Below are 16,145 nucleotides of genomic sequence, written 5' to 3'. Positions count from 1 at the left end.
AATTTCAATTCGCTAATAAAATCTAAAGATTTATTCTGGAAGTTTTCAAAAATGTTTCTTTAGTAGATTTTGAAAACAACGGTTTACTTTAAAGCGAACGGTGTGTCACCTGAACCAATACATATGCACTTTAAATACCAACCTCCTTAAAAAAAAAAAAAAAAAAAAAAAAAAAAAAAAAAAAAAAAAAAAAACTTGTTTTCAGTGTAAATCTACTAGAAATAAGTGGTTCAAGTAAGTTTTACGCAGATTTCTTGAAATAAGAAAAATAACTAGCTGAAAAGACTTAAGCAAAAAGTTTGTATATTTAACCTAAAAAAAACAACTGTCAGACATGTTCAAGAATATTGTTCAAAACATTATTTGAAAGCATTTTTATTCTTGATTTAGGTGAAAAATGACTTTTAGATGTATGGGCTTAATAAGAACAAATACTAATATTTACTAAAAGTGGAAGAATAACGACTTTAATGTGTTAACCAGCCTTTAAGACTCAAAACAAGAAGGTTATTCGACTAGATTTAAGAAAAATTATCAGATTTAGATGACTGTAAATTTGCAGTGTGAAAGTTAGTATAATACAATAGATTTATTTTGTTTAATTAGGTTCTTATTGGTTGAAAATATAGCCCTGTCTGCTGTTCACCCAATCTGTTTGGTCTTATTAATGTCCCGTCCCCAGCAAAAAGTGTACATGCAGGTTATGCTGTTATTATATCTTCCCTACCAATATTGAGACCAAACCTACGCCCGATTCAATCAATGCAATTTGGCACATCAGGTAACAAAAAAATACAAAATGCTCATTTCGTGTTATTTTTATAAAATTACTCATAAAAAAAAAAAAAAAAGGAATGTTCATGTCAAAAAAAATAAATACTCGCCTGGCATCCAGTCTCTGTTCCTCATGATTTTGTTCCCTTGCTAGGAGTGCTGGATCATGTGAGGGAACTTTTGGCGCCATGCAATACCTCATGCGACCACTCGATGGCAATAACGTTCTGCAGTGTTACCCTAGGTTAGAATGCGAGTGGGCCATTCGTCTACCAAATGGATAAGGGGCCTTGGCATTCAACCACAAAACGGGGACCTTGGTGTCCTTCAGCCAAGTGACTCTGGCCCGATGTAAAAGTGGAGAGTCAATTACACTGTGATGGATACACAACGCTCTGTCATTCTTCTAGATGCCAATTGTCCTGTGTGGACTGAATGTGAAAATCAAGTTGTTGTGGCCCGAGTTGTTGGAGAGCTGCTTTGAATCAGAGAGATTGGTGTTTAATTTCTTTTAACTAATTAACTAGATCTACATCGTTATCTGGAGATCATGGCATTCACTTTAGCCTCAAGTGAGGATCGTTAACCCTTTATAGGGCACTCGATGAACTCACTGGCTGATGGCGCTAGACATTCAATCCATTTTGACTGGGAGAGGCTGGCAGTGAATGATCGCTGAAAGATGAGGATTCAAAGCCAATCCTCCCAGTTTAAATGAATTGAACATCCATCACTATCAATGTTTGAGTATTCTTTTTAAAAGTTTAATCTCAGTACTTAAAAATGTAAACTTAGTACCGCAATTTTCGGACTATAAACTGCTACTTTTCCCCTCATTTTAAATCCTGCGGCTTATTTGTTGATTTATTTGGGTTAATAGGTAACACTTTATTTGACAGCGGCGTCATTAGACTGTTATAATTATGACATGACACAGTTATGGACATGAATGAATGCTAATAACAGATGTCCTTAAAATGTCTCGGCAAATTTTGTCACTAACTCAATTATGTCCAGCTCGTCTTTTACATCCATTCACAAGTGACATAGTTTGCCAGATGACACTAAGGCTAGGGTCATACTACAGGTCTTAATGCACAAATCCGTTTTTTTGCCATATCTGTTTTTTTGGCGTGCCCGTTCAGACTGCCTTTGTCCATTGAGACCGTTCAAGTATCACGCATGCGCACTAATTTGCAGTCCGAGATGTGCTACGCAAAGAGACCCGCATCCGCAGAAGCATCAAAAGAAATTACACATGCTAGCTGTAGCTATGTCATTTCAGAGTGATCATATTTTGATTTCCAAAAAGAGGACACAAATAACAGACATTAATAATCCCCGTTTAGTCTTATATTCAAATTTTATATGGACTGACAGAACGCATACACGCACACATATGAGCCTTGACGTGTGTGCTTGAAATGACGTGGGTGTGTCAGTTTGCCCCGGCTACACGGCCATGTGTGCAACAATGAAATATTGCTCATTCGGCGCACAGAATGAAAATCAAAAATTGTAAAGCTTATTCTTTTCTTCATTTTATTTTTTTTATGACTGTGGTCAAGCCCGCTTCGTGCTTAAAAGCAGAGTTCAAGCTAGGCGCTAATGCCTACATGGCTGCAGTCCTCCGTGCCTCTTGCTCTTTGCTGACATAATTGCTGCATGAATTCCGATTTGGGTCTTGACAGTTCAGACTGCCAGTCACGTTCTGAAAAAATGTGGCCCAGATCGGATTTGAACCACATACGAAAGTGACTCAGATCGGATTTGAAATCATCCACTTCTATGCGACTTGTCCCGTTCAGACCGTCAAGTTAATGCCTGACTCGAGTCGGAAAAACACGAAAAAATCGGATTCGTGCATTAAGACCTGTAGTATGAACCTAGCCTAAATGACATCTGTCATAAGCATTCATTAATGCACAGGACAGTGTCATGTCATAATTATGTTTTTTTTTTTTTTTTTTTTTAAACATCTGTAGCGCTGCGATGCATGCTAGGAGGCATGGTGGACAACAACAGTGGTGACAGCAGGTGGCAGCAGAGGTTGGCTGCCACCCTCAAGGGAGCAGTGATGGCCAAATGAAGCTTCTTAATGGTGGTTCATTTGTTCTTATGATGCCGATGTCAAATAAAGTGTTACTGGTTTATATCTTTTGGTGTAAATATTCCATAATACAGTGAGGAGAGCTGCGGCTTATAGTCCAGTGTGGCTTACCTATAAACAAATGCCATTTTCGTGTCACATTTAGTAGGTCATGTGCGCCTTATAGTCCGAAAATTACGGCAATTCTTTTAATTTTAGCTTTGCATTTCTTTAAGAAGCTACATTTTGCGGATATAATGGTTGCACAGTACAGAACGGCAGATAAAGGAGCAATTGGTTGCACACACTGTACTTTTTATTCCTTTCTTGTAAATTTCCAACAGGAATTTAAGTTGACCCAACAGCGCAAAATGGCTAGAAGGCTAATTTGTTTTCGGAATGACTATTTAGCTTTTCCCTCCATTGCTTTTACATTAATCAGGTATCTTCTAACCTTGTCTGACAGATTGGTACGGCACCAAGGCTGTCTTCATCTATCCACTAAGAGAACATATTGACTCATTGAGCCTCGATCTAGTGACTTTAGTGAGTGAGGAGGGAATGTGTAGTTGGATATTGATTGAGAGGAGGTCAGCATAAATTATCGGGCTCTCTGTGTATTGAGTGGTTCGCATAGAGATGCAATGCAAATAATTGGTTAAGGACAAAAGCATTAGTACTCTTATCCCATAAAACAACAAGCTTGTAGCAGATACAATTTAATTATGACTGCAAAAAAGCATGTAATTCCAGTGGAAGGCAAAAACTCTTGAAGTATCACTAAGTGATAAGTGTTGTGTCTTCTGACAATGCAGAAAGGGATCTTCGACTGCGGGTCTTCCTGCTAGTTATAGTTTTGAATTCGGGGGAGGTCTGAGGCACCCAGGCCAGACCTGTGTCATCATTTGAGTTGCTCAGGTTCCTCAGGCTGCGGCGCACTGAGCGCTGCCCTCTGCTGGGAACACGTTTGAAGACATCCTCAAAATTAAAGTCAGTCTGATAGAAAGTCAGGCCACTGTTGACTTGCGTCGCCTCTTCAGGATAGTCAGACTTTGAGACTGTGTTTTTTTCCACTTCCTGTTTCGGTTGGTTGTCTGTCAGGTTCACAGATCTCCTCTTGCATCTTGACACATTTTGGGTCAGCTGGGTTGCTGCTTTTGGGCTTGCAGCGGTAACTGTGCTGGTTTGTTCTCCTCCTAACAAGCACGCTGGTGTGGCGTCATCTTCAATAAGATGAACTTCAGTATTTGTATCTGTGTGTGTGCTGGGTGTGTCACCGATGGTAAGAGTGTGATGTTCTTCAGTGCTAGCTGACACTTTTTCTGGTGGAAGGTTTTCTGGTGGGGCTTCCTTTAACAAAGCAACAATAGTCGTGCTCTCTTCCTCATGGCTCTCACTCTCAGCAAGCTGAGGCTCCACATAGATGCTGTCCAATGAAACGTTGACCTTCTTAAAACCACATTTTGTGACCTCGTATCTTGATGACCTCCTTTTTTTACCGATGGCTCTTTTGCTAGGCGATAATGGAGGTCCTGTCGGACTTTCTTCATTACAAGCTGCAGTCCTAGGACAGCTGCTTGAAGATTCACTGGGTTCATTCTGCATGAATGAATTTTCATCTGGAAATATTGGGAGGAATCAGCAGGAAATTCACTACTTCTGGCTTCACAAATTTCAGAACTTAAATGTTTTGGTAACACTTTATAATAACTATATTATAACTATTTAATAGATCATTAGTAAAGTGTTAATAAATGATTTATTGTTGATTTGTGAAGTGTTTAAGCATTTATAATGATGCCTTTTAGATAGTTCATATGCCATAAATAAACTGATGGTTAATGAGTATAGACTTGTAAGCCGTATGTCAATGATTTATACCTAAACCTTATAAATTAATAATATACCATTAACAAGCTATTAGCAGCTTACTAACTAATGACTTATTAAGTATCAGTTCATAGTTTATGTTATTGGGACGTTATTCTTAAGTTACAACTCCTCCTTATTTCTCAAATGTTAGTGAATGAAGAATAAGTCCTACTTTATAATAACATCCCAATAACATACATAAGCTTATAAGTATACTTAACATATTAACTCACACTTTACAGATTAGTCGTTAATAGTTTGCTAATCATCTACTAGAACAGCAAATATGTTAAACAAGTTCAAGGTAAAGAAATTTCATATAATATGTAAAATATCAAATTTTTGTACCTCAAGATTGTTCCACCCATAGGCCTTTCTGTGTGCTGTACTTTACCGAACACCAAAGATGTAATGTTGAACATTTTATATAATGCATAGAAACACACACACTGAGACATCACACAGCAGAACAACAAAATACTAGTACAAACCCATGAGTTTGTGACACTTTTTGTGCTAAACACAGTATAAACTTACGAGAGGCAGTTAACGTCCATACATCACTGCAAACTGTTAACAAACACTTAACAAGTCAACTATAAATCATTTATTAACAGTTTAGTAATGATGTTTTAACTAGTTATAATAGATAGTTATTATAAAGTGCTACCAATGTTTTTAAGGTTGATGAATTTTAAGAATTTTAATTTATGAATGTACACAAAACTGCCCTGACAGATATTGTGGCTTTTTTTTAAAAAAGTGATTACATATAATAATTAAATCAGCACAACTCTCAAAGGTTTGGGTGGCAGTTCTGTTTGCTAATGTCATATACTACACTAACTGACAAATGTAATCTGGGCATTTAGTGATCGGATGATACGTTTTACATGAGTAAAAAACATTAAGTCCAAGGTATAGGTGTTTGCCTTACAAGGGCTACGATTAGCGAGTGTTGACTTTGTGCATCTTTTGCGATCTAAATGCAGAAGTCTTCAGATTCATCCTATTACTCCAAAGTGTAAGGTCTCAACAACTTTTTTTTTAAATTTTAAACTGCAGAAGCTCATTTGTAAGGATTTTGACTTTGAATTGAAACTTGAAACTCCTCTGCAGACAAAAAGAAAAGCCGCTTCCTGACTACTTCAGAGGATGTGAAGACTTATGAATATGTGAGTTCTTCGACTGTAGTTTAAATATACTGTACTGTAAAGAAAATTCAGAAAGAAAGAAATTTCAGGTTACGAGAGGCAAAAATACTATACAATACTAGAGGTGTGTGAAATTTCCGATTCTTAGATTATTCGCGATCCGGCCGTGGAAGATTCGAGAACGATTCACAAACGTCCAAATTCCAATTATTGAAATAAAGCGGAACTAAAACACAGTCAGCGCGGTCTTAGGGAAGCAATGAGGAACTGACCGAGAGTAAACATCATGCTCATCTCATGCTGTTAGATAAAAAAAAAAAAAAAAACTGACTGTGGCCGGCAGCTAACCAAGCCCACATAATTCTACGGTAGATATCACATGTATAGAAAAGTAGATGCGAAATGACAGACTCGTCGGCGTTAGTAAACAGCCCCAATCTTAAAGCAGTAGACTTCTCTGGAAGGCTGTTGTAGCGAACCTTCTGAGCGAATCTAATTAACTTTTATCTAAAATACTCCTAAAGTAAATCGGCAAAATCTTGACTTGAGTCTATCTTTAAATGATGATGAAACAGTTTAAAACTTTCACATGTTGAAAGTAGACAGAAGGGAAGTTATGGAATAACGGGAGCAATTTTAAATACTTTAACGGTTGATTCACAACATTAAATTAATTGAATGTAGTTTAAAGCTACTGATACAGAGTGGGGACTTGAGTACTTTATTTACAGGTTTGAACTTTTAACTTGATACTGAAAGAGTAGTTTAAGCCTGAGAGTATTTTTATACAATTTTTGTTACTGATATACGAAACATTAAAAGCAGCTGGGGGGGAGGGGGGGGGGCTGATCAATATAATCAATTTAAAATGGAATCGTAGCCTATGAATTATGATAACAATCGTTAGGTGCCCCAAAATCGCCACCCCTATACAATACTGTAACGATACATATGTACTTCCTGCTTTCTGCTTTAAATGTCGCGCCATAAGATCCTGCTCCCCTATCGGTCATAATCTTTCCCATCATGCCTCAGTAATGGGAATCTACTCTCCTACTGGCCTACTGTTGATGACATTTCAATTTGGGTGTCGCAGTATTATGTGCACAGGCGCGATGGTGTTATTGTTGATATAGCGGTCTGAGCCAATTAAGCACAAGGCTTCTCGTGTTTTTGTCTCACGAAGTTTTTTTTTTTTTAAGCGCACAGACGGTTCATTACATTAGTAGCACATTAGAGCAAAGGTTTCCTTGTGTTTTTGTATCACGAAGAGTGAAAGGTGATAAGCACCATCGATCTCTGGAAAGAGGACAGCCACACGCGAAAGGTAAGATATAATTTTTTTCTCTTTGTATTTTGTTCTATTATCTACTTCATTACAGGTATTAGGGGTTAGGTTAAGATATGGAATTATTCAAATGTGTTTGGCTGTTTTATTCCAGTTTTACCCCAATTATAAAATTTAACGTGGCGTGCCAATAGTACTTGGAACGGATTAAGGCATTTGCATTGACTTACAAACACTTAAAAGGCTTTTCATATCATAAATATAAATATATTCTGGTTCAAGCTATATTAAAAGTTACAAAGGTTATATTTACAGTATATTATTTACCTGTGCAGGTCGTGGGGGGAGTGTGCTGTGCTGCTGCAGATTCACAAATAAACAACTCTGTGATGGGACTAAGGGTAGGCTTCTTTGATGCGTATTCCCGAGAACCGTAAAGAGAGTGGTTCACCTCCTTTTTCCACCGATTTGCTGCTTTAGAGACAGTCTGTGGAAATAGAATGTGCTCCATGACTGTAAATCCAGAAAAAAAAGGAAATACTGTATAAACAGTAAAAAATAGGACACCCTATGGAATCCTGTTTTTCTAACATATTTGGTCATATGGATATTCAATATCAATTTAATTTTGAGAGATTTAAGTAAAAGAACTAAACAATTAAAACTGAAAAAAAGTTTCTGTAAAACGTCATTTTAAATAAATGCAATTTCTGTTGAGTAATAAATTAGGACACCCCCACATTCAATCCCACTTAAAATGTCTAAAATCACACACAGGGGTATCACATCAGGTGCGCATGATTAGAACATCTCACATCAGGTGCGCATGACAAGAACATCATTACCCAGTGTTTTGGAGGAGGCTTGCCTTATTTAAACCTCACATTTAGTTTGGTGTGCCCCTGACTCTGAAGTGAAGTGAGAGAAAACACCAGGGTGAGATCAAAGGATCTGTCTGAGGCCACTTGTGAGTCTGGTAATGGATTTCAAAAGATCTCAAAAGAATATGAAATCAGCCATTCCCCTGTCTGGAAAATAGTCTACAGGGATAGGGCATTCAAAACAACTGTTGACATGGCCACGTCTGATCGTACAAGCAAGTTCACCCTGAAAGCAGACCGCAAGATGCTAAAAGAAGTCTCCAAAAACCCTAAAATGTCATCACGGGACCTACAGCAAGCTCTTGCTACTTTTGATGTGAAAGTGCATGCCTCTACAATCAGAAAGAGACTTCACAAGTTTAACCTTCATGGGAAGTGTGCAAGGAGGAAACCTTCGCTCTCCAAGAAGAACATGAAGGCCAGGCTGAAGTTTACCAGAGTGAATGTAGACAAAGACCAGGACTTCGAGAAATGTGCTCTTTGGACAGATGAATCGAACATTGAATTTTTGGGACACCAGAAGACAGGACATGTTTGGCGTCAATCCAATACAGCATTCCAGGAAAAGAACCTCATACCAAATGTGAAGGATGGAGGTGGAAGAGTTATGGTTTGGCGATGCTTTTTGCAGCAGGACCTGGCCAGCCCACCATCATAGAATCAACCATGCATTCGCGTATCAGAGAATGCTTGAGGAACATGTGAGATCATCAGTGAAAAAATTAAAGCTGAAGCGAAACTGGATTCTGTAACATGACAACAACCCAAAACATAACAGTAAATCCACCAAGGACTGGCTGCAAAGGAAGAAATGGACAGTCTTGGAATGGTCAAAGCCCAGATCATAATCCCATTGAGATGTTGTAGGGTGACTTAAAACGGTTTGTACATGCAAAACCCCCTCAAATATCCCACAGCCGAATGTATTCTGCATTGAGGAGTGGGGCAAACTTTCTTCCGACCAATGTCAAAGACTGGTAGATGGCTACAAAACGCGTCTCATTGAAATTATTTCAGTTGGTAATTATTTACGTGGTAGGGTGTCCTAACTTTTTTCTCAGTTAGAATATACATTTTTGTTGATATATTTGGTTTAATGAGTAAAACAATGTTAATTTTTGCCGTTTACCTACATTTAAATCACTTTCTTTTCCAGGGACAAAGAAAAACAAGATAAGATTGATATGTGAATATTTCTTAATAAAGAACTGAACATTTATGGGGTGTCCTAATTTTTTCACATACTGTATACATACAGTATACATACATGTATACTGAGTAACAACTAATTTCGCGTGAATTAATGCTTCACACGCATATAATTCACTTGCAATGTAGAAGGGAAGAGGGTTGGGTAACTTGATTGAAACCTATGTCAATGCAAAATAAATGTGTTAAAGCACTGCTTTCACATGAACATTACAACAGCAATTACACCGGTCTTTCTTCATTTCCCACTGTAGTCACTGTGAAGCAGAGCGCAACATACGTTTCCTCATATTTCTTGGTCTTTGCTTTTGTGTGTCCTTCCTGTGTCTCACTATCTCTGCCCGTCTTTTCATCACTGTTAAATATTTGTTCACTACACTTTATATCTCTCACTCTGCTCTATGTGCGTGCATGCTCGGTAAATAAAAATCCTACACAGATAATATTCCCCATGCACACTCTGGAAATGCATTGCTGTCTTGTGTAATGGCTGTGCAGTTACATTTAATTAATAGTATGGCAAAAAAAAAAAAAAAAAGCATGATCCCGGAATCTCAAGCCCCCTAGCATCTTTGCGCCCCCCCCCCCTTTTGGGTGCTCGCCTCACTGTTTGAGAATAACTGGTGAAATCCAAGCCTCAGTAAACTCACTTTAATCGTCTCAGAAGGTTTAGCAGCAGAGCGTGTCGACCTCCTCACAGGTTTGCTCTCCTCAGGTAGCTAAAAGGAAGAGGAAATTGGCAGAAAGATGATGAACATGATATGGGCCATTTCACCAACACGTGCGCATAGGGTGGATACACTGAAATGTGATTACTTTTATATTCAATGGAATTTAACAGTGGGTCTGTTGGCAGCTCGTTGATAAAGCTGACTGATAAAAAGAAAATCATGTCTGCTAAATAGCGAGATAGAGTTAAAGCAGTCAGCTGTCAAAATACCTTTCTCTTCCGTCTACGAGCAGCTGGTAATTCATGAGTCGACTCAGATTGTGCCACTGCCTATAATGGGAGACATCTAGTTATTAATGTTAAAAAAAAAAGAAAGGGACAAGACCTGAAGCGAAGTTTTATGTTTCTGTCTGACTTCGCGGGAGGCATATTTTTAGTTCATGAAAATTTCAGAATGGATGGATAGAATTAATTTCCTCCGGGCTAAAACAGAACTTTAATTACTCAACTGGCAGGTTTCAAAAGACGTATTTAACATTCCTAACTCTCATATTTATAAAAAAAAAAAAAAAGTAAATTCAGTAAAATATAACCAGTGTTGTCACTAATGAGTAGGCCTATCACGATAAATTATCTCATAAATTATTGCGATATGCGATATTATTGCGCCCATCTCCCCTTTTTTTCAAAGCAATTTACAATAACACAGTGAGAATACAGTATACATTAATAGACCAAGTACACCCACTTAAACGCAATAAATGTTTACTCTTAAATTGAAAAATACTTTTTAAGAAAGCACAACTAAAAACAATAGCCCATGACTCTTTTAAGTAAAAGAAAGAAACACAGAATAAATAAAATGCCTTTCTCAAGAAAAAATAAAATTGCACTTCAATAACTTAAGCATTTAGGCAGAGCGATATAAAGTTGTAGTAACAGAAACAATTGCACTTTAACAACAACACATAAAAATAGAGTAATTAAGTAGCAGTAACAAAAATTTGGCTTCAATAAGTATCAAACAACATTAAACAGAGGTAAAATGGTCTCATTTCTTCAGTAATGTAGCAGACTGCACTTTCCGTGAGGGTACGCCATTTTGTGCAGTCTCGTTTGTATTTCTCACATCGAGCGAACACTTCTGTGACTGTCGACTGACGTGAAGAGGAAGGCTCCGCTTGTTGTGATGCAGTTTTCTTACCAAGCAGCGAAAACTAAAGAGGGTGATAGTGAGCATGACGATTTGTTCTGTTGGCAGTCTTTTTTGAAAAAAACCTCTAAACGCATTTTGCAGACTGGTTCATCAGTTTTGGTTGCCTCGCCATTTTCTTTTGGTTTAAAATCAAAATATTTTCACACCGGGGCTGTGGTGTTTGGCTTGGAAATCAGGATTTTCCGTCCATTTTTGTCTTCCTCACTCATTGCTGTGCGCTGACAGTGCACTCGTCCCCGGCTCCCTTCATTGAATGATGGTCACTCAAACTCAAATGTATAAAACGAACATACCCAGAAGTCCTCGTCACAGCATATTGCGTAGTTTGTAACAAGGAAGCCAAACTTTTAACAGCACGTCTGCCGCACGTGCGTGCGAGGCGATAAATCGCAGCGGGAAAATTACAGCCTTCATTTTTATTTACTGTGCGATAAACGGAATTATTGCATATCGCGACAGGCTTACTAACGCGCTACTTATGTGTTACTACCGTAATCTGATTACTTTCTTTCAGTAACAAGCAATCTAACGCATTCATTTTTCCAAACCAGTAATCTGATTAAAGTTAGTTTCCTTGGTGTCTGTGCGTTACTATTTTGTTATGGCCTCATAATGTAGTTAGAAAAAAAAATATTGTAGTCATGTACGAAGAGCATTTTGAATAGACAATGTTGGAAAGGCTCCCGCTACGTGTTTGTTTTAATGGTAACCGCTTATAGTTCTTCTTGTTTTAGTCTGGAGTCACACGCGCCAAGAGTTTTGGGACTGAGAAAGGCATGTGCCAGCGCGGGTGCACATTCGAGCCGAGTGCAGCCACCTGTTGACATGTGCCAGGGAATGTTGATCTGCGTGCGCCCATGAATGAATGTGAGTATTTTTCCTCTCATTCTGGAGAGTTGCAGCGATAGGTTGGAGCCGCTACATGCGTGGCCATTTCGGAGCTTTGCCATTACCATTGTTTACATCATATTCGTGTTGCACATTTATGCCGTGAGGTGACGTGTTCGTTTAGCATCTTTGGGATGTGCTGTAAGTCCAATTGAGCGTAACTTTGTTGCCGCCATGTTTTATGGCCAAATTGACCGCGTGTGTTTATGGCGTACCTCCGGGTTGTGCGTGAGCATCCGCGCCCGCCCCCAACTTTTATTGTTCTGTGCAATTAATTTGTGTGTTGTTATTGTGCAGTAGATTTGCATTGTTTTACATTGGCACTGATATGCTGTTAACCCTAAACTCTAAACCGAAATTCAGAAAATTTGACAATAGGTAAATCTTCGAGTTAGTGGGGTTTAATTAATGGGTGGGGTTGATTTCGACAAATCCCATGCAGTTTGTCCGTTATTTGTTAGTTTCAGGGCTCCGGAGTGGCTAAGCTTGCGCGTGTCAATGGTGGTTAAATCAACTCCATCGACTAATTAAACATCCGCTAACTCGAAGATTAAGACTTAAGTGAAAAATTCTGATCTTCCCCTTTAAAATTCAATTATTAGAATGTCAATTACATGTGATGCCATTTTTCTGTTATCATTCTTATGTTGAGGCGGCAAAGGGAGAAAAATTGGTAAAAAGTAATCAAATTACTTTTACATTACTTAGTTACTTTGATAAAAGTAATCATTAAAGTAACAAGATTACTTTTTGAGGCGTAATGAGTAATTAAATTACTTTTTCAAGTAATCTGTAACAACACTGAATATAACTAAAGGACAATTACCATAAAACAGATTAGTGGAAGTGCATTTGTACCAAACGGTTCTTTAATAGGTATTGCATAAAGTGGTATCTGTCAGCAGCATTGTGTCGTAGTTTAATAGCAAAAGGTTGCTGGATTAAAATCTGTCCAGTCAATTATCTATTTGAGTGTGTAAGCCTGAACGATCTATCGTTTAAACATCGCCATTGCGATGTGCGCGTGCGCGATAGTCCCATCGTAAGCACATGCGATAGTTTTTATTTTTTTTAATCCACATACGCCGTGCTTTCTGCTCTGCGCACAGCCTCACACCCTCCCGTTCCCGGCCCTTTGTTCCTCATAGTCATTGCAGTATTAAAGTTAACGATGCTCGTTGTCTTAGATCTTGCCAAAAAAGGGGACTTCAAAGCGGAGCAATGTGTCAATCATCGTTTAACTTGTTAAACAGTTTCTGCAAGAAAGCCGCACTGGAATGAATGTGTGTGTGTGTGTGTGTGTGTGTGGAGACGTTGAAGACACATAAAATAAATGCCAGAAGTGATCATGAGGAGTTTAAAATTTCTACATGGCACTCCAAGAGTCACAGCTAAGGTAGATAAACAGTAGCATTTAATAAAGCCAAGCATTTTTCTACTACAGTACTTTATTCTTGTTCAAAAATGATTTGGTTGGACAGTTATGTTTAAAACTGATAATAATTATGACATTTGAAGTGCTTAAAAACAATTTATTTATATAATAAGAATAAATATATTGAGCACAAAAAACAAAACAAAACAAAAAAATGGGGGGGGGGTGCGCTACTTCACGGTTTTTCACTTATTGCGGCGGGTTCTGGTCCCCTTTAAGCGCGAAAAACGAGGGATCACTGTACACTGTGGGGATGGTGAGTGAAAGTCTTTCAAAGCAGCTATTCAAGTCATCTAATGAAAATTTCTTTAAAAAAATATGTATATACAGTACTGTGCAAAAGTTTTAGGCAGGACACCCGCCTAAAACTTTTGCACAGTACTGTGTTTATATTTTTTATTATTAAATTCATTAGGATCATGGAAGCTTCCACTTGGGGAAAATATATACATACAGTATATCCTGTAAATACATAATATAATAAAAATATACAGTACTGTGCAAACGTTTTAGGCACGTGTCCTGCCTAAAACGTTTGCACAGTACTGTATATATACTGTATATTTTTAATATCGCAATATATCGCAAACCCCCCCAAAATTGCAACAATAGTTTTTTCCAATATCGTTCAGGCCTATGTGTGTGTGTGTGTGTTTGCATGTATCGATGTGTATTTGTCCACAAGTACAGCAAAGACTGGTGAGCAGTCCAACTGTAGACAGGTGTCAACTGGGATAGGCCTCAACTGAACACCTCCAAATTGTACAACTTTCGGGATGTTCACTTTTGAAGGATTCACTTTAAAATGAAAATGGCATATCGACGTAAATAAGAATGTACAACAGACCTTTTTTTCCCTGTTCCGTAATCTAGCCGTAGCGTTTCTGACAGCTTCAGGTTGTTTTTCCTCAGACGAAGCCAAAAGCTCATTTGGGGCATTCAGCTGCGAGGCTTGACTTGTCTCAGACTTCACTTCTAAGGGGAAAAACTGTTGAAGTGACTTTCTGAAGTAGTAATAAAATACAACTGGGCTTACGGAATAATAATGGGGATTCTTGAAGTTAAAGTAGATCATGGAATATCAAAAATAAGTAAATTGGTTTCAGCGTAAGTGAATAGACATGTGAATATTTTTATGTGGCTCTTAATTATTTCTCAAGGCATTGCATCAATAAAAACGTTTAAACATTAGGTTTTACCTGTTGTTACCTCTGGAGAAAGAAGTTCCTCGCAGAAAGCTTCATTTAAATTCAACTGGGCATAATTTATTGAATCTTGGAGGAGGGAAAAAAAAAAGAAAAAAGTTATGCATTCTGCTAGCCAAGCAAGTGCCCGACTTCGTCATGTACAAGATATACAGTAAGTCAGTATGGTCTTCCGTGGTTTCAATTGGAATTTCACTCCAGTCCAATATACACTGACGAATCACAGCACGCGAGTCAGCACTTTATGATGTGTCGTAAAGGGAGGAACAGCGAATCTTTTATATGCTCCTGGGCGTTTTGAAAGGTGTTGTGTGTTCTCCTCTTTTGTCCCATATGTCCGACAAAGAGGCTGCTGTAGGTAACTCAATGCCACTTTTTCTTCCACAGCATTCTGCTATTGCTTGTGCATTGAAAAGTCTTGTTCGAAACCCGATAGAACACCAAACTTTGCACACATAAGACAGAGTCAAAGGCAGACCCAACTCCACAAATTTTTGAACGTTTGTATTCTTTTCAAAAACAAGTAGGGCCTACAGTGGACTTTCATGATACAAGCACAATCCATTGCACGACCAAGGTCGTAATGTGAACGTGCTTGTATAATGAATGGATTTTCTGCATAAAAAAATAACTGAATTCCACTAAATGCATGCAAAACTCAGAATGAACCCTCATGTTACCCCTAAATAATGGTTCGAGACATCATTTTAAAGGCTACATAATCTGAAAAAGAAATTAAAAGTATAAAAACATTGTTATTTATACAGGTAGTCCCCGGGTTACAAACGAGTTCAGTTTCTATGCTGGCGACGTGACCCGAACTTCCACGTAAATCGGAATTAACTATTAAAAAAAAAAAAAAAACTATCCAAAAAGTCCAAAAGTATTGTATTTTGTTTAATGGTGGAGGATACACTGTCCTCTGGTGGCAGCATTGGGTGTGGCTGGACTCTCGCCTTGGCTTCTATGACTGAGTAGGAGACTTGCGTGATATGGATATAGGACAGCTGCCCTCTCGTTAGGCCAGTGCTTCTCAATTATTTTCTGTTACGCCCCCCCAAGGAAGACGTAAATGTTTCGCGCCCCCCCCAACTCTCTGCCGCCACTGTAAATAGTATCATTCGTCTATATTACTATTATAAGTACGCCTCAGCCTAACATTGTGTCCTTTTTTTTTCTATTAAAGAAAAAAAGTAACATAGATCAACTTATAATAAAGTATAACTTTTTTAACATTGTGTTGCTTGTAACAGAAAAGACAATGCGCATCAATTTGCCTGAAGTTAAAAAAAAAAAAAGTCACATCCAAACTGTAAAAATACACTCAAGGTACATTTTTGACCATTTGATACTGAAAAATAAAATGTAATAAAATCAGTAAATAATAACAAATTCAAATTGATTAGAAACATTTACTCTTCAGGACAACATGCCAAAAAATTTGACCGAAAAAAAAACAAAACT

The 16,145-nt window shown here is 38.0% G+C and overlaps 1 protein-coding gene across 5 annotated transcripts in view; it reads right to left on the bottom strand.

The window, feature by feature from the left end:
• Window positions 1–609: 609 nt before the first annotated feature.
• cdca2 (cell division cycle associated 2) overlaps window positions 610–16,145 on the bottom strand; it is a 43,604-nt gene continuing 28,068 nt past the window's right edge. For 3 of the 5 annotated variants that reach the window (XM_057832563.1, XM_057832565.1, XM_057832562.1), the window contains exons 10-15: window positions 14,676–14,750; window positions 14,324–14,451; window positions 10,208–10,267; window positions 9,918–9,986; window positions 7,505–7,664; window positions 611–4,482 (exon numbers count right to left, since the gene is read on the bottom strand). In XM_057832563.1, coding sequence (XP_057688546.1) covers window positions 3,644–4,482; window positions 7,505–7,664; window positions 9,918–9,986; window positions 10,208–10,267; window positions 14,324–14,451; window positions 14,676–14,750 — 1,331 coding nt within the window. In that variant the 3' untranslated portion in view covers window positions 611–3,643. Of the gene's footprint in view, window positions 4,483–7,504; window positions 7,665–9,917; window positions 9,987–10,207; window positions 10,268–14,323; window positions 14,452–14,675; window positions 14,751–16,145 lie in introns of all 5 variants that reach the window. The other 2 variants (XM_057832566.1, XM_057832561.1) reach the window with 2 other exon arrangements.

The sequence above is a fragment of the Corythoichthys intestinalis genome, chromosome 3 (assembly GCF_030265065.1).
Source record: "Corythoichthys intestinalis isolate RoL2023-P3 chromosome 3, ASM3026506v1, whole genome shotgun sequence".
Lineage (NCBI taxonomy): Eukaryota > Metazoa > Chordata > Actinopteri > Syngnathiformes > Syngnathidae > Corythoichthys > Corythoichthys intestinalis.
The sequence above is the reverse complement of the archived record's forward strand: the minus strand, read 5'-3'. Positions and strand labels throughout refer to the sequence as shown.